Source organism: Asterias rubens, chromosome 4, assembly GCF_902459465.1.
Source record: "Asterias rubens chromosome 4, eAstRub1.3, whole genome shotgun sequence".
NCBI lineage: Eukaryota > Metazoa > Echinodermata > Asteroidea > Forcipulatida > Asteriidae > Asterias > Asterias rubens.
This window is the reverse complement of record NC_047065.1, coordinates 10,359,800-10,383,892: the sequence shown is the minus strand read 5'-3', so window position 1 is coordinate 10,383,892 and position 24,093 is coordinate 10,359,800. Positions and strand designations below refer to the sequence as shown.

The window sequence follows — 24,093 nt, the reverse complement described above, 5'->3', positions numbered from 1 at the left end:
CTCCCCATTACTCGTAATCAAGAAAGGTTTTATGATAATAACAATTTTGAGTAATTACCAATAGTGTCCACTGCATAATGTCTAGTGTCTTCTAGTCTTTTTTTAGTACAATTTCATTTAACTTTATCTGGTTAAGTTTATATTTTGTCAAAGATTTTGCATCTATTGACCCCTTGCACGCACCTCACTCACAATATGCGCACTATAACTCACACTGACATTGCCCAACAATATGGCGAATCCAAGATTATTCGGATAATGATGACGTCAGGTAAAGTGGGTCAATATGTCAATAACATTTTTAGGGCCACTGATTTTCCGCGATCGCGGAAAACGGACGGAATTCGCGGAATCCGCCCTTTGAAACGGAAAACGGGATTTCAGAAAATTTGATTTTTTTTTTTTTTTTTTTTTTTTTTTTCCTTGACGCCAAAACTATTTAAATTGCATTCTTTATTAAGATTCTTTTTGTTAAACTAAAAAGGCATCAGAAATCAGACCATTAAAAAGTACGAGATCGTAACCGTGGATCATTCTGTTCTACTTCACACCATCCTCAATGTTTACACACATGATGTACACACGTTGTTAACATGGTTAAGCGAAGGGCATTATTCGTGGCACGTTTTAAACATTTTTTGTTCACCCAAATTGCATTTTCTCCCTCTCTTTTACCAACAATATACACAAACTAGATTACCTATGATCTATAAGAACACATACAATGTTTTTTCATCTCGGAAAGGTCTAAAATAAAACCGTAAACTGTCAACATTCTGTCGCCAAAGCGAAAACAAAATGGCTGACATTTTGTTTGTGGATGGAGAACGGTCACGTCCATAGACTTGTTCCCAAGTCTTTGATCATGCTGAAACAGCGCCCTCTTGTGGATACACTCCTGTCATTAGCCTACAATGTGGCTGATGCAGAGAATCAACTGCAGTTTTAGACTTGGAATCAAGTCTATCACATCATGTGCATTGATACTGCAGTCACAGTGCAACCTTTTTACCCTTACTACATGTTTTTGTTTCATCGAACAGCAGTATACAAAATAATCCACAATTATAAAAAAAGTATTTTTTTGAAATTTGTCAGTTCAAATGAACATTTTACGAAGTCAGCAGTGCAACTTATCTCAAATTGATTTTTATAAGTGTGTCCCTGGGTATTAAACAACCTTTTATCTAATTAAAAAAACATGAAACGGAATTTTTTGTGCCTGAAACGGAATTCATGTTTTTGCCAAACGGAATTTGCACTTTTCTGAAACGGAAAATCAGTGGCCCTACATTTTAATTGCATCAATCAAAAACAGCAAAGGTTGATTTGATATTATTGAGGAGGAGGTCTTTAAATGCTATATATCTCAGATGCAAATATTATATTAGAAATAAAATTATAAAAAATATCAAGGGAGAAACGCAGAGTTAACACAACAGTTACTCAAGAGAACTCAAGAAAAGACAGAAAAAACTCAAAACCCTCGTAGCAAACCTAGAGTTAATGCCCGTCTTATTTTGTACTATTCTCTAATTTACCTATAAAGGTACAATTTGGGCAATTGAAACAAAAGATTTTCCCTTAAGTTTCATCTGAGCGCTGACTTTACAAGTTTCGGATTTGTAAAGTTTTTTTATTACCAAGAATGAGTTAACTAAGGTTCAACAGAGATGCATATAGATCAAAATACTTTAAAATAGATCAAAGCATTTTTGTTTGTGCCTAAAATGTTAAAAGTATTAGTAATCTCCCAGCAGACTGAAACGTACCATAGCTTTGATTTATTTCCACCTTCAACACTCACTAACCCTTTTCTGGCTAGAGGGTTAAAGTAAATTAAAATACAAGCAGAAATAGTGACACAGATTTGTGTACATTTCTAAATGAACACCTGGAAGTCAACCTGCTAAAAGAAAACCAAATGGCAGTTCTACACCTCACAAATGTTCACGACAAACTGACAATGCTTTATGATTGACACTGATTTAGGTGCATATAAGCCTAATTTCACAGTATCCTCTGAATTTTCCTTTGCCTTTTTGTATGGACATTACATTTCCATTACCACTCACACTTGATTCGATGGCTAACTAAGCATGTTTTTTACATACATTATGTGCACAAGGTCAATTGAGTAGAAGCCCCTTTAATACCTAGATGTCAAAATGAAGCTGTTCATTAGTCAATCTTGTGCGCCTCAGGTAAAAACTCTGTAGGTTTCCATTGTTTCATCATCGGGTTACCCCTAAGATGGTGGCTGGATGACATTAATGCATAAGGAATTTATTGCACTTGGTTTACCTTGACCAGCATTTTCTCCTCCTCCTGCAGGATTAACCTCAGCTGCAGCTGGCTCCGCCCCTTCTTCGTTCCCATTGGCTGCTACAGCTGCTACTTCTTCCTGATTGGCTGGCAAGGCTTGATGATCGACAGCCACATCTTGGTTGCCTTGTGGTTGAACTGGTTGCACCGCACCCTATGACGTAACGGATAATAAATTAATAATAACGCATTACCTTTTGAAGCATGACGTGCTTTCCTACATCAATAGTTGCCCAGCAAAAGGGCAAAGGTAAATTCATTCAGGAAAACCTCATATTAGTTAAATTGTATTTAGTGATAATTGAAATTCAGCAGCAAAATGTAAAAGCATAACTTGAGACTAAACCAACAGCATATTTATAACAATTATACCTTACTGTTAAAACTGTAGCCAATTGATTGCTTACATCTTCTGTATTCTGGTTGATGAGCCCATAGTTTTCTGCTGGTTATCAGATGATATACATTCACAAATTTACACCAGGTTCACACAGGCGCTCCAGAGTCGTGCCGAACCAATTAGATTAGGAATGACTCTAGGTTGACCCGAATAAATTTTTGTTTCAGACAGGCGAACTTAACGTAACATTTACATTAAGTTCGGCTCATGACAAGATTGACGTCTGAAACAAAGGCGCCTCAAGAGTCGCTCCGAACGACTGCAACAGTCGATCTTTTTACTTCTAGCACGTCCACTCACTCCTACTGTTTCAGACGTCAAACTTTTCATGCACTTAATTCAATAATTTGGTTCCGCGACTCTGGAATGCCTGTCTGAAATGGACCTTAGTTGGTCTATTGCCCTTTGGCATTTTGAAAAAAGGACAAGATTCACTGAGATTCACTACCTATGATGAATGATGAAATTTTCAAGAATTACCTGATTATTTGCAGGAGCAGGCACCGGGGGTTGATATGCTCCAGCTGCTGGTGCCCCTGCTGCTGCTGCCCCTGCTGCTGGTGCCCCAGCTGCTGGTGCCCCTCCTGCTGGTGCCCCAGCTGCTGCTACTGGTGGTGCCCCAGCTGCTGCTACTGGTTGTGCCCCAGCTGCACCTGCCCCAGCTCCTGCTGCACCTCCTGCTGGTGCCCCTGCATTTTCTCCCACACCATCCGCTGCCCCATCTGCTGCTCTATTTGCATCATCATCAAGCCAATCTGGTCCCCCACCGTGTGTGACCTGTTCCCGCAGCCAGACTAGACTGACAAATGCACAAAGGGTGGAGCCAACAACAAGCATTCCCTGTAGGATGTCTGTCACCACACTCTCTCTAAAACAAAAAGGTTGTTTGGAAAAATGGTCAGCTTGTATTTCTTAAGAATTCTTGAAGCCTAAATGTTGCTTTGATTTTGACAGGCCTTGGAACTTTGATGTTGCCTAGTTTTTTTTCTAGTCAGGGATTAACCAATAAAAATAACTTGAATCTCCATTATAACTTGACTTAGAGCACCATGACACCCAATGCCTGGGGCACCAAAGACAGTCTTCTTAAAGACAGTCTTCTTAAAGACAGTGGACACTGTTGGTAATTACTCAAAATTATTATTAGCATAAACCTTACTTGGTAACGAGTAATGGTGAGAGGTTGATAATAAAAAACATTGTGATAAACGGCTCCCTCTGAAGTATCGTGTTTTCAAGAAAGAAGTAATTTTCAACGAATTTGATTTCGAGACCTCAGATTTAGAATTTGAGGTTTCGAAATCAAGCATCAGAAGGCACACAACTTTGTGTGACAAGTGTGTTTTTTCTTTCATTATTATCTCGCAACTTCGATGACCGATTGAGCTCAAATTTTCACAGGTTTGTTACTTCATGCATATGTTGAGATACAGCAAGTGAGAAGACTGGTCTTTGACAATTACCAATAGTGTCCACTGTCACTAAGTTCCTTTAGATTAGTTAATACTCGTAATAGACAACCATTCAATAACTCTAAATGTGTAATATGTTTTAACTGTTGACTTGGCCTGAGCCTGTTGAACTCTTGCCTATTGATTGATTAGTCCAGTCAAAACTACTGTTTTTCAACTACTTGGCAACAGCGCCGCCACAACTACTAAAAATAAAGACTTTTTTACTAGATGCACTGCATATGTCACTCACAGGACTACGTATTAACGGAACAATCAGTTAAAATCCTTCAAGATAACATGTTGAGTGTGCAGCGACTTATTGGAGCGCGACTAACAGAATAGTCAATTTTGACTAGTCGCCAAGGCCTACTAATGACATTTAACATTTCAAACAGTGAGGGTTTGTTTGTCTAGGTCTTGAATTTCTTTCATGAGGCCAGGACGATAAGGAGCCCACAGTAAAGCACGAGTTGCTCATCATTTACATCAAACTATCTCTACCCTCTAAGGTACCTCATCATTTACATCAAACTATCTCTACCCTCTAAGGTACCTCATCATTTACATCAAACTATCTCTACCCTCTAAGGTACCTCATCATTTACATCAAACTATCTCTACCCTCTAAGGTACCTCATCATTTACATCAAACTATCTCTACCCTCTAAGGTACCTCATCATTTACATCAAACTATCTCTACCCTCTAAGGTACCTCATCATTTACATCAAACTATCTCTACCCTCTAAGGTACCTCATCATTTACATCAAACTATCTCTACCCTCTAAGGTACCTCATCATTTACATCAAACTATCTCTACCCTCTAAGGTACCTCATCATTTACATCAAACTATCTCTACCCTCTAAGGTACCTCATCATTTACATCAAACTATCTCTACCCTCTAAGGTACCTCCTTTAGTATAACAACAGTATCTTGATAATCAGCAATAAAAACAATTGTCAATGTTGAGGGACATTACACACAAAATTCACACCAAACATGCAAGACGGATACAAGCTTTACTTACAGTGAGAATACCTCAAATGGTAGCGTCAGAAGTGGCACAAACGAAGCTTGAAACAGACAGCGGTATATGCGACCTGAGTATATACAATCAAACTTGTTTAAAATGAGATCTTCCATGCCATACCAGGCATTTCCTGCCAAACTCAAATCTTGGCTTATTAAATAGATAATAATAATAATAAACAATAACCGTATTTGTAACGCGCCTTTTTCCAAAGTATACAAAGCGCCAGGTATTTACTGCAAGGTGAATGGAACGAAGTTTGAATTATGAGACCTAATCCTTGGCACCATGAAATGGTTTACAAGGTGCTGTGGCGCAATATGCTGCCAATCCAGCCAGGAACACCGGGGCGAACCCCTACTCTTGTCAATAAGTGCACTGGGTTCTTTCACATGCGTTTACAAAGCACATGGGACCAACAGCTTTACGTCCCATCCGATGGACGAAGCAATGGTCAAGTGTATTGCTTAAAGACACAAGTGTCACGGCTGGGGATTCGGAGCCACACTCTGCTGATCAGAAACACCGGTACCAGAGCTTTGAATTCTATGCTCTTAACTGCTCGGCCACGACACTTCCATAAGACCTTTGTAATTAATACCCACATGTACTCTAAGGTTTAGTGAATTTCTCACTGTGTAGAATGTTTAGGAAACTACATCACATTAACCTTCCTACTGTCTGACTCTTCAATACCACTCACTGTTATTTCTAATGAAAGATAAACCAATGCCAGCCTGAAATTAGCATCATTTTGTACATGTTTAATGCATCTCCACAGTACAATACAAACATGTACACAGTAGAATTCAGTGCACAGTTGTGCCACCATACACAACCCATGCGGGTGAATAGTGTCAAATGATTGGTCGAAACACTTGTTACAAAGAATAGAAGGCTCAACATCAAAGCAGAAGTTTTAGATCCATTACTTATAATTCTAATTCACTATTTCTGAGTGGCTGATTTTGGGCATGGGGCACATAATGGTACTTATTTTAGTTATTTGAGATGATCAGGGGTGGTTTTACTTACAAGCTGTTACTGGAACTACACCAAGCCAAGCAAAGGTGACTAATGTATAATGTAACCAGCATTTGACAGCGGTACCCATGCTCTTGGCTAAGCCCCTCACAATATCCATCACTGGCAACCGCTTTGGCATATCTGGAGAATATACTGTGAAGACATCAAAAACACATGGAAATTTCATTCGGAAACGAGGTTGGTAAATAATAATAATAATAGTAAAACTATTCTTATAGTGCATATCATCGTGGGGTCCCTATGCGCTGTAAAAGGAAATAAACAATTATTGTACAAAGTATAACAGATATGTTTTAATCCGGATTTTGAATTGTTTTGATGTCTGCAACCCATGGTTCTCTAGTGCGCTAAACAGCAATGCGGCAATCTTCATTTATAAAAAGCAGCACTTTCAAGTGAGAAGAAGAACTCAGGATCCTGATGAATGTTTATAGTTTTCAAATAACAGGTAAAAAGATGAGATTTTTTAGTATCACTCCTTGAATATTGAGAGTAAAGCAGTAAAACATGGATGAAAACTTACTTGGAGTGAAGGAGAACCGATGCATACATAGCTCACAGTATTCTTTCTTGCTGTGTTTCAACCACTGTAGCAAACTGCAATCAACAAAAACATTGGGGGAAAACCCTGTTATGAACATTCTCAAAATGCTATTATGCATTACAACATACAAGGTGCTAGACAGATGGGTGTCTTCCGGAGAACTTATTTTGTTTGGTAATACACAACATTTGTGTGACAACCTTTTTGTAATTTACTTGTACACTGTTAATTTGTATACAAGTAAAATGCCCTGTTTCTCAAAGTTTTGCTGTTCTTTTGTAAACCTAAGTGACTTAATACCCAGTTGACTACCGGATGAAGTGTTAAATTTCACTGGATGAATTTTTGCTAAGCCAAAGGGCGTGACTTTGTATTTTTGATCATGTGATGACTGGAACAAAGGTCACTCTTAAACTCCACTACTGAGCGTGCTAAAAGCGGTCACTGTGCAATATTATACCTCGGTAACAAACTGTGAAGTTTATTTGGTCGAGAACCAATCATGTGACGCGCATCAAAAACGCATGTTACATGGCTCGACGGGCCGGGTAACATGAAAAGTGATGTACACCGGTGAACATCACCTTGATCGTTCCCAGTATTGGTCGATTTCCAGCGCTGTGTACGAAACAACCGCGGGTTCGAGGGAATAGTTTCTCGTTCGTCTGCTTATTAAACAATGAATATTCTGTCGTAATAATGTTTGAAGATGACAAAGAACTTCGAGAAGAGGAATAACAATTATACAAAGGTATAACAAAACAATTGTTACACGCTGTGACTGGGGTCCATGGGTTTTGTACACCCTCGAGGGGAAATGGCACCCTCGGCTTCGCCTCGGGTGCCATTTTCCCCCTCGGGTGTACAAAACGCCATGGACCCCGTCACAGTGTGCAACAATTGTACAATGTTTACTCTCACAAAGGGGATACATGAAGGTGACAGATTACATCAAGAGGCTTCCACCTTTGTATTTCACTGTATTAAGGCTTAATGGAGGAAAATCTCCATGGACGGAAGTTCAAGCCTTGTCTCCAACTCACGAGCGAGGTTTTGTGATTCATGCTTTGTGAATATGGCGTTTTTGAAACGGCATCCACAAATCCTGGTGCTTCTTTAAAAATCCTTGCTCTCTTGGCAGCTTAACTATATAGCAGTTAGGACGCATTGAACTGATCCTATAAGGACTAAGTTAATCGGCCTTACTCGAGATAGGATTAAGCCGAGCAGTTCGTGAAATTGGCTGCAGGATCTTAAGTGGTCAAGGTACAAAGTGATCTGACACCTCATCACAATGTCTTACCAGTCTTGATGGATGAATTTGATGCTTCCTGTGCAGATACATGGATGGAACAGCGGCCGATCAGAACTGCCCTCTGACCGGCACACACGACATATATCACCTAAAGAAAGGAACAAACATAATTAAAACAAAATTCTTTCACTTCAAAGTTCAAATACACAAAATAAGGATAGGAAAGGACGAAACAAAGTATTCAAGAAGCTTTCTGTTAGAAACATTGTGTACATCATGACATTGGTTTTCTAAAGAGCCAATAAATACCAGTCTAGTTATTGACTTTAAAAAGAAAAATTCAAGCGAACATTTCATTGCATGGCAAGTAGCATTGTCAAGACCAGTGTCAAGACCCAAAAATGGTTGTTTGTCATAATTGATTAGTTTGGCTCAGTCAGTGATTTATACCTTATCCAGCCTGATTGGATCCCAAACAAACAGCTTTGTACGTGTGCCATTGCAATTCGTACCCGACCGACTGCAGGGGTCCATTTTCCTCTTTTTAAGTTTTAGGTTTCCCTCCAACATCTAAAACTGAACCGACTTCATCAATTTCGTTTGAAAGGGTTGGTGTGTGATGAATCAGTTTTTACGGCTGAATTCTGCGCTTACGCCGTACGATCACCATTCGCCACTTACCTGCAAGCGCCAAATTTCTGCGCTAGCGGTGAATGAAAACAGAGCCGATGTGTGCGGTATTCAGAAGAATACCTATATTGTTAATATTGAGTCACACGTGCACAAGCCAAAATTCCCCGCGTACCCAAAAAATACTCTTGATAACTTTCCGTATGGCGCCACCACATTTTCACTCATTTTTACAAAAAGGGATATCTCATTGAGGTAAATTAGATACTATATTATTTCATATCGAATGAAAAAGTGGTGGCGCCATACGGAAACTTTTCCGGTAAATTAGATACTAATTAGGCCTACTATAAAATATTAATTATTATTAATTTATTTCATATCGAATGAAAAAGTGGTGCCGCCATACGGAAACTTTTCCAATACTCTTGATGTAAGCACAGAATTCCCTGCTTCAATCAGAGCTAGGCATGAAATTGGGCCCAGGTCAGATGATACATGCAACTTCCTTGCAATGCAAAATAAGATGACAACAAAAACAGAGTAACATCATCATCACGACCACGACAGAAATACAAAAACGGTGTTTCAACAATTGCTTTGATGACAAATGTGTGCCATTTCATCATCTTCCTATACTGTGCAGAAACCTCCTCCTCACACAGACTGCAGCAATAACATCGAAATATTCCTTCCAGTGCTTTTTAAACAAAATACAAATTGGAAAAGAAGTAAAAAATCCCACCTTCTGTACTTTCCTCCATCATCTGTGCTCCGAATAATAGCAGTGGTACCCGGTAGCGATGCAGGTATGTTTGTATGTGTCTTTAAAAGGGCCAAAAGTTGCTCAGTTTACCAGTGTAAATTTTACTGTCAGAAGTGCAGTGCCGCCCTCAAGAGCTGAGGGTTTCGTTCACAGGCCAACGCGGAATCTCTTCCGTAAACATTTTTTGAAAGGTTCGATGCTTTGTCGAGGACAAATAATGTGAGCGAGAAAAGATGACGGAAGTTGCGCTAGATTTTGACCCGTTAGCGTTAGAAGTCACCAATGAGCTAAGTAATATCTCAAGGAGTAAAACAGGAACATGGGAGCATGAGGATTTAGCTCAGGTTTGTACATAATGATAAGGCTTGGGCAAAACAATTATACTTATAAGTTCTTTTGTAAAATAAAATGTCAATTTTACTTCAAAACGTTCTGTCAACTTTTCTTTAGAAAGTTTTTCCCTGAACTTTTATCAAGATCAAGATTAAAACATCGAATGATTATGAAGCTATTATTCTAGCTCTCTGAGAGAAATGTTAAACTTCAAGTCTTCTTTAAATTTTCAGTGTTATGTTACGCCATTTCAGGATCAGTATACTATATCCTCCGCTTACCAGTTTTCACGCTAATATGCCTTTTTCTTTGAATTGGGAAAAAAATAATGATGCCATATATCAACCGATGCCCTAATTAGCTTTATTTGTTAATATGAAGTATGCAAACATATATTAAAACTTGATGGACATTGAAATGTTCACACCACACACCGATCTTCAACTGGTCCCATTTGTTTTGAGTTTTTCCTGTTTTCACGGCAAACGAGAAAGTATGGTTTCCCGGTGAAGCCATACATGGAAGAAACATCTGCAGTGACTACAAGTGTTCTTTGAGACTCTTAGTATGACTCTATAGCCAGCAGTTGCCTTCATTTTACTAAAAATATTGTTTTATTAAATTTTCAAAATTACCATGGTAACTTGCAAAAAATTTAAAAAAATTATAAAAATATAAAATGTGTGAATAATTTCTGGCTTCCAAATCTGATTTTTTTTCCTTTTTTCCTTTCTTTTTTTCTTAATATTTACAATAAAGCGTATAAATAAACAGTGATAATTGAATCAACAAGCTGATGTTTAAATTTTAATATTAATAATAATATTGATACGAGGGTTAAAAAATAAAAATCTCCAAAAAAATTAGAAAATGATATAAGGCACATGGCTTCTTTAAGCCTCTGTATTTTTTTTCCAGAATGCTCAGCAAAACATTCAGTCACATGATTTTGATCATCATGAATTGTGAATTGAAATAGTGTGTGATGAAACTTTTTCGGTGGGCAAATATTTTTATATGGCCTCAACATTATGACATGTTTTTGAACCTTGTAGAAATGCCTAAAATACCAAACTTTTTGCATTTACAAGTGCAAATGACCAGTGGAGCCTTACGTGTTTCTAAGTTTTGGTCAAGGGTGAGGAGACTCTTTGCTTGGCAAATAAAACCACACAATTTTTATCTAGGGACTATTTACATCGCGCACAGAGAGGTAAAAGATTTGCCACGATTTTAGGGACACCTCGAAAACAGGACCTCCTACGATATAATATTCACCTGAAAAAAAAATACTAGGCCTACTGTAAGTTTCTACCTCCATGGTACTACTTTACTAGTATCTTTTACTAGGGCTAAACTAATAGGCTCTTATTTATAGGGCTTTATCACATCCCTATATTATGCCATTAATATAATGGGCAATCAAAGTGCTCAGTATTTTGCCATGCATGGTACGTGGAGGTACATTTTGAAGTATGAGGCCTATTCCTTTAAAGTAAAGCACCATGTATTATGTAATTGTAAGTAATGGTTTACAAGGTGCTGTGGGCAATCACTTCTAGAAACTATAACAAGGCTTACCTGGGGAGCCTTAGTTTGAAGTATGGGGCAATACTTGTCGATAAGTGCACTGGGTGCTTTTTTACACAGGACCAACAGCTTTATATCCCATTTGAAAGAAGAAGCAATGGTTTAGTGTCTAGTCAAGACTGGTACTCAAACCCACACTCTGCTGAACTGGGGCTGAAACACCAGAGTTTGAAATTGGTGCTCTTAACCGCTCCGCCACAACACTTTCATTAATAAATTTGTGTGATTACTTTTGGATCTGCCCAGCAGCTGAGGAAGGTCGAGATTGAGAATCTGTATATTGGCGGTCATTCCGTCTTCCAAAGTCTGCAATCTCGGGGTACATTTTGGCAATCACATGACCATGGAGGAATAAATCACTTCAGTCTCCCGCGCTGCAATCTTCCATCTGCGTAACATAGCCAAGATGAAGAGATACATGTACCTAACCCCTGGTGCAACGGAGCAGATAGTGCATGCTTTTGTCACCAGCAGGCTCGACATGGGAAACCATGAATCGAGAGATCCTGCATGGTCTACCAAAGAAACAACTGTTGACGCCCAAAAACTTCAGAATTGGGCAGCTTGTCTGGTAGTATGTACCAAGAAATGTGATCATGTGACACCAATCCTGAAGAGTCTTCACTGGCTACCAGTTGAGTCACGCTCTTGATTTAAGATCCTCCTAATTGTGTTTCGCTGCCTCATTGCCTCAGCCCTTTCATATCTCATTGACTTATTGTCAATCAAAGAACCTGTCAGAAATCTGCTTTCCTGTTCCGACACTTCCCTTTTTCACATTCAAAGAACTAAACACAGTTCGGGGGATCGTGCCTTTTCTATTGCAGCACCAAGGATGTGGAATCATCTTCCTCAGAACATCAGGCAATCTGCTTCATTAGCAAACTTCAAAACTTTGCTTAAATCTCATCTTTTTTCAAAAGCCTACTGTACGGCGCTATGATGGATTAGCGCCTTATAAATTTATCAATTGAGTGATTGATTGATTGATTTTACTAGTCTTAAACTAATTATGCCTAGTTCTCATGAATCCATTTGACATTTCAGGTGCGATACAAAGTTCTGCGAGGTCATAAAGAAGGCATCAATTGTTGTCAGTTTTGTGTGAATGACACACGCATCTTGACGGCAGCAGACGATAAAACATGCTCCCTCTGGGTAACTATAATTATCTGCTTGAAATTATTGGACCCGAATTAACATGAATGTTAACAAAAGGGGATTTGAGGCATTGCATGGTGAGGTATCAATTGTTACTAAAAGTTAAGAAATTCAAAGAGTACTTAAAAATCTCTAGTTTTCAAGAAACTTCCTTTGCCATTTGCCTTACTTTAATTAATTTAAGAAATATAAAAAGTTATATGGAAGACCAATAGATTTTCTACCAAGTGTTGTCTGTTTAATTTGGTTGGATCAGAGCTGGGTGGGATCTTCCAAAAACATGTCCTTGCCTGCCTACTTCTTGCTGCCCTGTGGAGAAACCAGTATTTATATCAGTTCATCTTTTTTTTTACACTTCTGAAAGGGTGGACATTTTACTCTAAAAATCTTGCCACTGCCCCAAACCTATTCAACCTTTACAAAGCTGACTCCTACAGCCCCAATGAGTTGAAATGTATAATAATCTCAAGTTGTCTGCTTTTAAAGGTTGTTCCCCTCTCTCATCATGGCACAATTAGTCTTAAATTTCTTCAAAATTCTCCTTTCAGTGAAAAATTTGTGAAGTGAAATAATGACACTTTGTTTGTCTTTTGTTGATGTAGAATGTGGAAACAGGTGACAGAGAGCATAAATATGAGGGACACCCAACATGTATTACCCAGTGCCATATGAGCCCTGATAACACCAAGTTTGTCTCATCATGCTGGGATAAAAGAATCCGTGTCTGGGATGTGGAGACGGGACAAATATTAGTGAGTATTGACTATTGAAAACAATTGTTTTTTTTATTGCTGAATTAATCGTTGATGATTCAATACATTGTGAAAATTGACTGCTGGTTGCTGATTCAGCATGTTCCTTGAACAGGGCCCAATTTTATAGAGCTGCTAAGAACACAAATTTGCTTAGCATGAAATTTCTTCCATGATAAAAACAAGATTAGGCTTACCAACCAAATTTCCATTTGTTGCATGTTGCTTCTTACTGGTATTCAGCTGGTGTATGCTTGTCCTGAAAATCATGTGGAAATTTGGTTGGTAATCCTGTTTTTATCAAGGGAGAAAATTCATACTACGCAATTTTTTTGTGCTTCGCAGCGCTATGAAATTGGGCCCTGATGTGTGTGTATTTAAAAAAAAAAATTAATAATAATAAATAATATTGAGTTTTTATATAGCGCTTTTTTACTCCCTACGGGTGTCTCAAAGCGCTTCAAGATATTACCCCTGGTCACTGGGTCTAATTCACTCCTTAAACCATCTCAGCTCCCTGGGGAGTATACAGCCTCGTGCAACAATGCGCTACTCGGCTAAATCAATCACAAGAACCATCTCTGCCCTCACAGGTACCCATTTACCCCTGGGTGGAGAAGCAATTATAGTTAAGTGTCTTGCTCACGGACACAAGTGTCACGACCGGGATTCGAACTCACACTCTGCTGAACAGAATCAGCAGAGCTTGAATTCGGAGCTCTTAACCGCTCGGCCACGACACCCCATGTTGCTACCCACTAAGGAAATAATACTCTAACAGAACACTTTGATGAACACTAATGTCTATTACTTTTTTTCTCTACTGCAGTGGACTGGTATACAGGGAGGTATAGGAACTTGTTGTCAATTTTCTCACAATGGGAAAATAATTGCAACAGGCACAGACCTGGACAACTGTTTAACGATATGGGATGCTCAGAATGGAGCTGCTATTCAGTCCAACAAAAGTAAAACATTTTTTACAAACTTGGTTTATGACTCTCTGCTAGATTGTACAAGGTGGAAAGAAGATTTGTTAGAATAAAATTTGAATATTTAAATGTGACCCACTCTGTGAAAATTATTAGATGTCGCCCAATGCATTATTAAGCTATGAACAGTTTAATGTGGAAGGGAAAAAAAAGGAAAACAAATCTTTATTTTCTTTTACTTTTTACGATCTATATTTGCATGGTAAACCTTTAGAACACTTACTTTTAGGCAATCAAACTATGAATACAACAATTTTGTGACCATACTTATATCTAATTTGTATCCTTTTGCGCGAAATGGTAGTTGAAAACATATCACTTTACTTGTAATTTGTTTTTCACATAAATAGTTTATTGGTTAATTTCAAGCGGGAGTTACTCAGCAACGCGATACACCCCAAAGCTTAGACATATACCAAATTACTGCTGCTGGTGTAGTCTTTCCAGCCATGCATTTATAACTCAATTCTTGAAATAGTTAACATCTGACTCATTTTCACGTAGCGGGTCACAAATTTTGTACATGTCAATAAATCACTACAACTACACCCATAACATAACAAGTATAAGTAAAACAACATAGCAATGGCAATAACAAATACTATTTAAAGACACTTGACACTTTTGGTAATTGTCAAAGACCAGTCTTCTCACTTGGTGTATCTCAAAATATGCACAAAATAACAAACCTGTGGAAATTTGAAGACAATAAGCCTTTTTGAGATTATGGCGGACACAATGATACAATGCATACATGTAGGTTTGGGTAAATTTGACTGTATACACCAAAAACCAAACAGTGCACTCCTAATAGTGTCCGCCATATCTCAAAAAGGCTAATTGGTTGTCAAAGTTGCGAGATTTGTTTTTTTGTAATGCAATTCGCCAGCCACACAGCCTAAAGGCCACTTCAAGGTGTGGACAACAATTTTGTTTTGTTCTTCCACGGGCCGTATTCAAGGGCTGAACCAGGATTACCCCCTTTACAGTCCAAACAAGCCTGGCTGATAGAAAGCACTACCTCCCCAACTTCATGTAGCAAGGGTGTCACGACGGGGATTCGAGCTCACACTCTGCTGATCAAACAGCAGAGCTTGAATCCAGCGCTCTTAACCGCTAGGCCATGGCACGCCACCGAGATAATAATAAATAAAAAAAACACCATTGTCACACGAAGTTGTTTGCTTTCAGATGCTTGATTTCAAGACCTCAAAATAAGATTTTGAGGTTTCAAAATCAGATTCAAATATTTTAGTGGAAAATTACTTCTTTGTCGTAAACTACGTTACTTCAGAGCTAGCTGTTTCTCACAATGTTTTATACTATCAACAGCTCTCCATTGCTCATTACCAGGTAGTTTTTTATAGTGACAATTATTTTGAGTAATTACCAATAGCGTCCAGTGCTTTTCAAGTAGTTTTATTGGTTACTTCATAATATTGTAAGAAAAAAAAATAATGAAATATTTAAAGATAACTTAAATTTTAAAATTGTTTGTTTTGATTTCAATTGACTGCTCTCCCTATATTTAATTTTCCTTAGTTTTTCACATTATTCATTCATAACAGGATTGCTCTTTGAAATGAGACTGTCTTGAGCTTAAACTTTATCACAAGAGATTGTCTGGCGATGTTTTGTCGGATAGATACTTTAGATAGTTTCATATCTTAATATTGTTATGCTTTAATTGTAGAACATCATGGTAGCTCAATCACAAGTTGCAAGTTCTCTCCGGATGACTCAAGAGTGTGTACAACCTCCATGGACAAAATCACTAAGCTTTGGGATGTAGGCTCTAAACAGACCACCATTAAACTAGGGTAAGTGGATCAACCAACATGTCACATGGTTAACATTTCACTGCACCAGCTACGTATATTTGACATTTTACTCTCTCTGGTTTTGTTTCACAGGTTTATGGTACATGTATCAAAACTTCAATATATGAATGTACATTAAAGACACTGGACACTTGGTATTGTCAAAGACCAGTCCTCTTGCTTTGTGTATCTCAACATATGAATAAAATATAAAAACCTGTGAAAATTTGAGCTCAATTGGTCGTCGAAGTTGCGCGATAATAATGAAAGAAAAAACACTCTTGAAGCACACAACTTCGTGGCTTGATTTCAAGACATTAAATTCTAAACATGAGGTCTCTAAATCAAATTCGTGGAAAATTACTTCTTTCTCGAAAACTACGTTACTTCCGAGGGAGCCGTTTCTCACAATGTTTTATACTATCAACAGTTCCGCATTACTTGTTTCCAAGTGATGTTTTATGCTATTAATTATTTTGAGTAATTACCAATAGTGATCACTGCCCAATAGTGTCCACTGCCCAATAGAGTCCACTGCCTTTAGTAATTACCAATAGTGTCCACTGCCCAATAGTGTCCACTGCCCAATAGTGTCCACTGCCTTTAAAAGACACTGTACTATTGTAAGTAGTAGGCAATTCCACCCGGTCCATGGAACAGATTTCTACCATACACTTGAAAGATGTAGTGAACTCAACCACCATCCAGTATTACATGTTCATTTAATTAGCTTTCGATGGTTCATTCCATAAAGATAGAGTCTCCTCCCATCTTCCCTTCCTGGACATGTTTGGTAATTGTCAAAGACTGGTCTTCTCACTTGGTGTATCTAAACATATGCATAAAATAACAAATCTGTGAAAATTTGGGCTCAATTGGTCATTGAAGTTGTAAGAAAATAATGAAAGAAAAAAACACCAATGTTTCACAATTTGTGTGCTTTCAGATGCCCGAGAAAGCCTTCAGGCTTGAAGTCTTTCTCAGTTTTTACTGAAATTACTTCTTTCTCATAAAATAAGTTACTTCAGCTTGCTGTTGCTCCTTAATACCAAGTAGTTGTTATTTTGTTTATATTTTGAGTAATTACCAAATGTGTCCAGTGCCTTTAAACGGAAACACTTTTCCAACTGAATTTACTTGTTTGTAGAACACCCTAACATAATCAATGCTGGAGTGTGGTGTTCATAAGACTCCCTTTACATGATCACCTTACAAAGTCACTTGTCAATACATTAATTGCTAACTGATTTTTGGGTGCGCACATTGATTTTATATTAATATTTTTGTTGCTAAATAGTCCTTAGCATCCACTGCACAGACAAGTGGGTTGATTTTACTAGTAACAGGCCTGGCATTTCATCATTGAAAGGGCAAGGCCCTAAGTTTCATTTTATAAAAGGCACTTCCATTGGTCAGTCTTTAAGTCAATGGGCATTTTTCTGAAGGGTCCCAAGGCTGAGTCCAGGTGCAACCAGGGCCATGGCCTCCCTGGCCTGCATGTTATTCCAGGCCTGAAGTCAATGTTTGTGTGAGAATTTATGTTCAAGATTCCCTGTGAAAAAAACAAGATCCTAATTATTGTTACCTGCCATTACAGTAGTAGAGAAATGTGTCAAATAATCAAAGTCATTTATGAATTAACCAACACATTGGTCATGTGACTCACAGTGGCCACATCAATATCGTCTCCTGTTGCTGCTTCAATAAAGACGAGCGTCGTCTCTGCACAGGCTCGTGGGATAAACAGCTGCAGGTATGGGACGTGTCTACGGGTGTTTATCGAACAGAAGGGCCCGTCACATTCAGCAAAGGACATGAGGGATCGGTCAGTGCCTGCAAGTTTAGTCAAGATGGTAAGTCACTCAGTATTTGTGTACTGTTTGTAGTCGTACAAAACTGGTTACCTAATTATAGAGTTGCAGATAAACAAAATGTTACACCTACAATAATAATACTTATAATAATAATATATTGCGCTTTTCACACCCGAAGGGCGTCCCAAAAGCGCCTCACATTATTACCCCCTGGTCACTGGGCCTTAAATCACTCCTTAAACCATCTCAGCTCCCTGGTGGGGAGTATACAGCCTTGTGCAACATTAATATGCGCTATATGGCTAAATCAATCACAAGAACCATCTCAGCCCTCACAGGTACCCATTTACCACTGGGTGGGGAGAAGCAATTATAGTTAAGTGCCTTGCTCTGGGATTCAAACTCACACTATGCTGAACAGAAGCAATAGAGCTGAGTTTGGTGCTCTTATCCGCTCGACCACGACACCCTACACCAAGATTTTTATGTTTTCAGAACCAACAACACATTTGACCATAATGAGACTTCTAGGGACACTAGGTGGCAGCAGACTGTACTGGTCAGTTCATGTTTCAAATTCCCAGTTAATGTTTTCTGCCATTAAGCATCTCAACATCTTACATTACACTCGATGGTGCTATAAATAATTGGATCTTGGGTCAGTTGCTTACTTGCAGTGACACAGTAAGTTCTAAATCAAATAGCATGACAAATAGACCAATCCATGTGAGGTATGTTTTACTGCCCTGTACCGAAAGTTTCTTCCAATACTGGGGGAGGCTTAACTTGCTGCCACTTTCTAAAGTTGCTTGAGCATCATTTTCGTTGCAGATACCTTATATCTTCTATTACTTTCAGAAAACATTGGTATAATGAATGAGCTTTTTGAAACCACGGATTCGTGTTGAACATTGACTTGTGCACGGGCTTGGGCTCGGTCGTAGGTGTGTTTAAAGCCAAAAGTGAACCTTTTCAAAAACAACAGACAAAGCCTACTATATGGAGTCAAAGCTGCGGCAGTTTTTTTCTATATTTTTTTCTTATGCAAGTTGCCAGACACACAAGGCCTGAAAGCTAGTACTTCAAGGTGTGGGCTACAATTTTTCCAGAGGCCAGTGTCACCTACTCCTAGGGCTGAAACAGGGTTACCCCCTTTACAGTCCATATGGATGTAGGCTTGGGTATCATCAATCCAAAGCCTGGCTGGCAGAGCAGAAATCAGTGTACTCAGTGGTTTTGGAAAGGGCCTGATACCTTATCCTTTATAGTACAGCCATCTTGCTGTCCCCTATTTCAAAGTTATGAATCCGAACTTAGGATATGTCTACATTAATGGCTTCGGCTTTAGCCAATAAGGACAAATCAATGCAAAGTTCTATACTTCCATGTTGAAGCAGTAATTGCAATAGCCAAATTCCTGTGATTCTTGCTTACCTTGAGGCCAGAAGCCGCAAACATTGTCAAACATGATGGCAGCATCATGATCTTCAATTTATTTTCTATCTATATTTTCTCCGAAGTTTCACTTCATATCTACCCAACATTAATCCACTGGCTTTTTTTGTAACCACAGGGAAAATGAGTCTATTAAAAATATAAGTGGAAGATGTACATTGACATCGTACAGGGGCCATCTTTTAGAGGTAAACTGATGATGAAACAATTGAAATGAATAGGTTTGTGCGTGCGTCACACAGGATTGGCCAGTGAGCCACCCCTATGTAAAGGCTCCCTCTACATGTACTCCAAGAATCCTGGCTTAGCAAAGAAATTTCTGGAATGCTTAGCTTGAAGCTACAAATAATTTTTGTTAGTAAAAGTTTGTGAAAGTAATATGAGATGTATGTTGATGATTGTTGCAGGAAGTATGTTAGTATCCGGAGCCTATGACCAGACAGTAGTTGTATGGGATGCTGAGAACTGTGGACCTAAGCTGACACTCAAAGTAAAGCCAGCAAAATCTCATCAATCTCATAAAAAGCAATATTTCTTTAAAGACAGTGGACACTATTGGGAATTGTCAAAGACCAGTCTTCTCACTTGGTGTATCTCATCATACGCATAAAATAACAAACCTGTGAAACATTTGAACTCAATTGGGTGCCGAAGTTGCGAGATAATAATGAAATAAAAAACACCCTTATCACACGAAGTTGTGTGCTTTCAGATGCTTGATTTCAAGACCTCAAATTCTAAACTTGAGGTTTGAGGTCTCGAATTCAAATCCGTGGAAAATTACTTCTTTTTTGAAAACTACTCCCCTTCAGAGGAAGCCGATTCTCACAATGTTTTATACTACCAACCTCTCTCTATTACTCAATACCAAGTAAAGTTGTATGATAATAATTATTTTGAGTAACTATCGATAGTGTCCACTGCCTTTAAGGGTCTAGGTACTTTTTGTAGAACAAACAACACAATGTCCACAGATTTACACTAAACTTACAGTTTGAAGATAATGATACATGTAGTAGAAAGCTACCCTGAAAATATTACGTACTGAGGTGCTGTAGTTGTTGAGAAATGAGTAAAACAACGTCATGAAAATAATTTTGTCTCAGTGATCATGAGACAAAAACTGTTTTAGCAAGTAAAAACGTGTTATACCTAATATTTTAAGGTACGCTTTCTACTATCATTATTTTCAAACGGTGTAAGTTTAATGTAAATCTGTGGATGTTGTGTTTTGTGTTACAAAAAGTACCCAAATCCTTTAAATAGATAATTTATACACTTACTATTAATAGGAAACTATAACAACAATATATAATATTCTTTATCCCCGATGCAAATTTAACATCTATTATATAACAACAATGGTTACAAAAATGTGTCCATTTCTTTTGGATAAGATTTGGCCCCAACATTTTGAACAGTATACTCTGCTTGTCTTCATGAGAAGCTTCAAATATCACTTAAGCAAAGATGAGATTGGAACCAGTGTCCAATAAATATACAATGAGACCTTTCCCCTCTATTCTCTTTGAAGAAATTGTGTGTAAGTTGGGTAAACTTAAGTATTGGCAAAGATTTGTGTTTTTGCCAATTGCAGAAATTCGTGTTATTTGATATGCAGTATCAAACATATCTGTCTGTTATCTAAAAGGTTGAAATATTTTAATCAAGCTATTTGATTAAAAAAGAAGAAGACATGAACCATATTGATTTTTATTTCCATAAAAGGCCCCTAACACTATTGTGAACCATCTAAAGTTTACATTTGGCGTGTCGTGGCCGAGCGGTTAAGAGCACCGGATTCAAGCTCTGGTGTTTGATCAGCAGAGTGTGGGTTCGAGTCCCGGTCATGCCACTTGCTTTGTAAAATTGAGGAGGTAGTGCTTTCTGCTCTACCAGCCGGGCTTTGGATTGACGGTACCCAAGCCTACATGTACATGTAAACTGCTCACAAAAAGTAAGGAAACTTTTTTCAATCCGGTATATTTGTTATTATTTAATACTCTCTTTGTATATGGTATATATCATTGCAAAGCTGAACTGTTCCTCTTCAAAATGATACCACAATTGCAATGATTACATGTTGCTGGACTTGACCACGTTAATGAGAATGAGACAAAGTCACAAATCAAATGTGCCAAAATTAGCAATATTTTTGTGTTACTGTATGAATTGACACTGTAATTCAAACAAGCAAGACAACTTACTGATCTTAATCCACTTGATTGAGACAAGAAATTTGGTGTAGAGCAAGACAACTTACTGATCTTAATACACTTTATTGATACAAAAACTTCAGTAACGAGTGGATGATCCGAAGGCGTTGATGACAGCATGGCACCTTCTTCTCATGCTGCACACAAGTCTTGTGATGCGCTGATGATGAGGAATTGGCGTTCCATTCTTCATTAAGGAACCTGGTTAGGTCAGCCACAGTTGATGTGTTGGTGGTTCTGGCGCGGACAGCGAGGCCAAGCTGGTCCCACAGATGTTCCATGTTATTCAGGTCTGGACTGTTAGCGGGCCAATCCATCCGGTGCACCCCAACATTTTTCAGGTAGTCAGTCACCAGTCGGGCTCGATGGGGGCGAGCGTTGTCATCTTGAAAGATGGAGTTTGGTCCAAAGTCTGCAAGTATGGGACTGCATCCGGCTGTAGAATATCGTCTTGCAATTAATACCCATCAAACAAGGTGTTTTTCATGAGATGAGGGTAAATTGTGTCCGATGAGCTCACTGGTGAAAATCACTGTGTAATGGTTCTGAAAAGCTTGATCAGTTTGATTAATGAGCATTACCTATTGACCATTCACAGACAACGGTAATTTTGGCACATTTGATTTGTGACTTTGCCTCATTGTTATTCATGTAGCCAACTTCAGCAACATGTAGTCATTGCAAATGTGGTATCATTTTAAAGAGGAACAGTTCAGCTTTGCATTCATATATACCATATACAAAGAGAGTATTAAATAACAACAAATATACTGGATTGAAAAAAGTTTCCTTACTTTTTGTGAGCAGTTTACATGTACATCCATATGGACTGTAAAAGGGGTAACCCTGTTTCAGCCCTAGGAGTAGGTGGCAATGACCTCTGGAAAAAAAACATTTGTAGCCCACACCTTGAGGTTGCCTTCAGGCCTTGTGTGTCTGGCGACTTGCATAAGAAAGAAGAAAAAATAGTTGGTATTGGGAATTAGATATTTGCATGGAAATGGGAGGATAGGGCAGAAAAGGTGCAATAACTGCACAAAAAGACCAGCACAGCAGTGCTTGAAAAACACACCGTAACCCATAATAAATCTTCACTGAATGAAAACAATGTCACATAAAAGAGTGAAGCCTCTATTTAAATATTAACCCAGTTGTATATACAATATTTTTGTTTGACAGGGACACTCGGACTGGGTAACAGATGTTGATTTTTCTCAGGATATGAAATGGATTCTCTCCTGCTCACGTGATCACACGATACGACTCTGGAATATTGAGAATAGTGATAATATACCAGTGGTGCTTGAGAACAAGAAAAATATGGGCCTTAAGATTGTCAAGGTGGGTGTAAAGAAAACAGACTTTCAGAAATGTCTCTTATGTGCAAACATAATACAATAGTGTACAAAAACAGCCAGCATTGAATAATTTAAAGGGATGGTATACATTTGGTGATAACTCTTAAAATGAATGCAAAAAACTGACTTGGTTATAAGTATAATCAGCTAGCAATAGTTTAAAGGCAGTGGACACTATTGGTAATTACTCAAAATAATTATCAGCATAAAACCTCACTTGGTAACGAGTAATAGGGAGAGGTTGATAGTATAAAACATTGTGAGAAATGGCTCCCTCTGAAGTGACTTAGTTTTCAAGAAATAATTAATTTTCCATGAATTTTATTTCGAGACCTCAAGTTTAGAATTTGAGGTCTCGAAATCAAGCATCTGAAAGCACACAACTTCGTTTGACAAGGGTGTTTTTTCTTTCATTAGTTATCTCGCAACTCCGACGACCAATCCAGCTCAAATTTTCACAGGTTTGTTATTTTATGCATTTGTAGAGATACACCAAGTGAGAAGATTGGTCTTAGAAAATTACCAATAGTGTCCAAAGCATTTTGAGAATCATTTCACATTGAAGTAATGTATTTATGGAGAAATTTATCAGGTTTTTGTCCCCCCAAATTTGAATATGAGAGGCGTTACTGACAGTAAGGTCCCTCAAAAATTATGTATTCAAATTATGGATTATTCTTCCTGCTTAGACATAATTCCTCAGATTGTTGGCGATATCTCAAAAATGCGACGTTTCAAATGATTTTTTCACAAGATAGTATTATTGTATATATTTTCTATTTATATGGATTAAAACAATCATTGCTGCAAAAACCCAAGGTATGCTTTTCCTTTAACCATTCTGTCTTTGATTATCTTCCAGTGCAATGAATGCGGTAAGCCATTCTCCATTTCTCATCTTGACGACCCTCAGGAGCTCAAGATGTGTGTTTTCTGTCGTCTTCAATCCACACGTGCTGCAATCAACCTCAATATAGATATTGAAATGCCAGAATTTTGAAAAGAAAAAAGGAACTGTTAACTATTTTATGCTGGTGTTGCAAGAGTGTTCATGTATGTAAGTTTGGAAGAACCAAACTTGGAAATGTAAATATTTTTAAAGATGATTTTGGGGGTTGAACAAAGAATCGACTAGAGTGGGATTTGA

General features: G+C 38.1%; 2 protein-coding genes across 3 annotated transcripts in view; one reads left to right on the top strand and one right to left on the bottom strand.

The window, feature by feature from the left end:
* LOC117288839 (E3 ubiquitin-protein ligase MARCH6-like) overlaps positions 1-9,473 on the bottom strand; it is a 27,997-nt gene extending 18,524 nt beyond the window's left edge. Inside the window, exons 1-7 of the mRNA XM_033769690.1 lie at positions 9,435-9,473; positions 8,108-8,207; positions 6,784-6,857; positions 6,249-6,392; positions 5,211-5,283; positions 3,206-3,593; positions 2,305-2,479 (exon numbers count right to left, since the gene is read on the bottom strand). Coding sequence (XP_033625581.1) covers positions 2,305-2,479; positions 3,206-3,593; positions 5,211-5,283; positions 6,249-6,392; positions 6,784-6,857; positions 8,108-8,207; positions 9,435-9,456 — 976 coding nt within the window. The 5' untranslated portion in view covers positions 9,457-9,473. The remainder of the gene's footprint in view (positions 1-2,304; positions 2,480-3,205; positions 3,594-5,210; positions 5,284-6,248; positions 6,393-6,783; positions 6,858-8,107; positions 8,208-9,434) is intronic.
* LOC117288840 (WD repeat-containing protein 88-like) lies at positions 9,428-24,093 on the top strand. 2 transcript variants are annotated; one of them, XM_033769692.1, is made up of 9 exons: positions 9,428-9,498; positions 12,426-12,536; positions 13,142-13,291; positions 14,121-14,259; positions 15,977-16,103; positions 17,772-17,956; positions 19,780-19,862; positions 22,768-22,929; positions 23,809-24,093. In XM_033769692.1, the coding sequence occupies exons 1-9, from the start codon at positions 9,493-9,495 to the stop codon at positions 23,944-23,946; spliced, it is 1,101 nt and encodes a 366-aa protein (XP_033625583.1). In that variant the 5' UTR covers positions 9,428-9,492; the 3' UTR covers positions 23,947-24,093. The 2 variants fall into 2 exon arrangements, with proteins under 2 accessions (XP_033625583.1, XP_033625582.1); XM_033769691.1 differs by lacking the exon at positions 9,428-9,498 and adding an exon at positions 9,633-9,799.

Excerpts from the sequence above, each read along its gene's own strand:
- LOC117288840 (XM_033769691.1), top strand. The coding sequence starts at position 9,689 with ATGACGGAAGTTGCGCTAGATTTTGACCCGTTAGCGTTAGAAGTCACC. Across the intron at positions 14,260-15,976 it reads TGCTATTCAGTCCAACAAAA|AACATCATGGTAGCTCAATC; the intron begins GTAAAACATTTT and ends CTTTAATTGTAG. Across the intron at positions 22,930-23,808 it reads TGGGCCTTAAGATTGTCAAG|TGCAATGAATGCGGTAAGCC; the intron begins GTGGGTGTAAAG and ends ATTATCTTCCAG.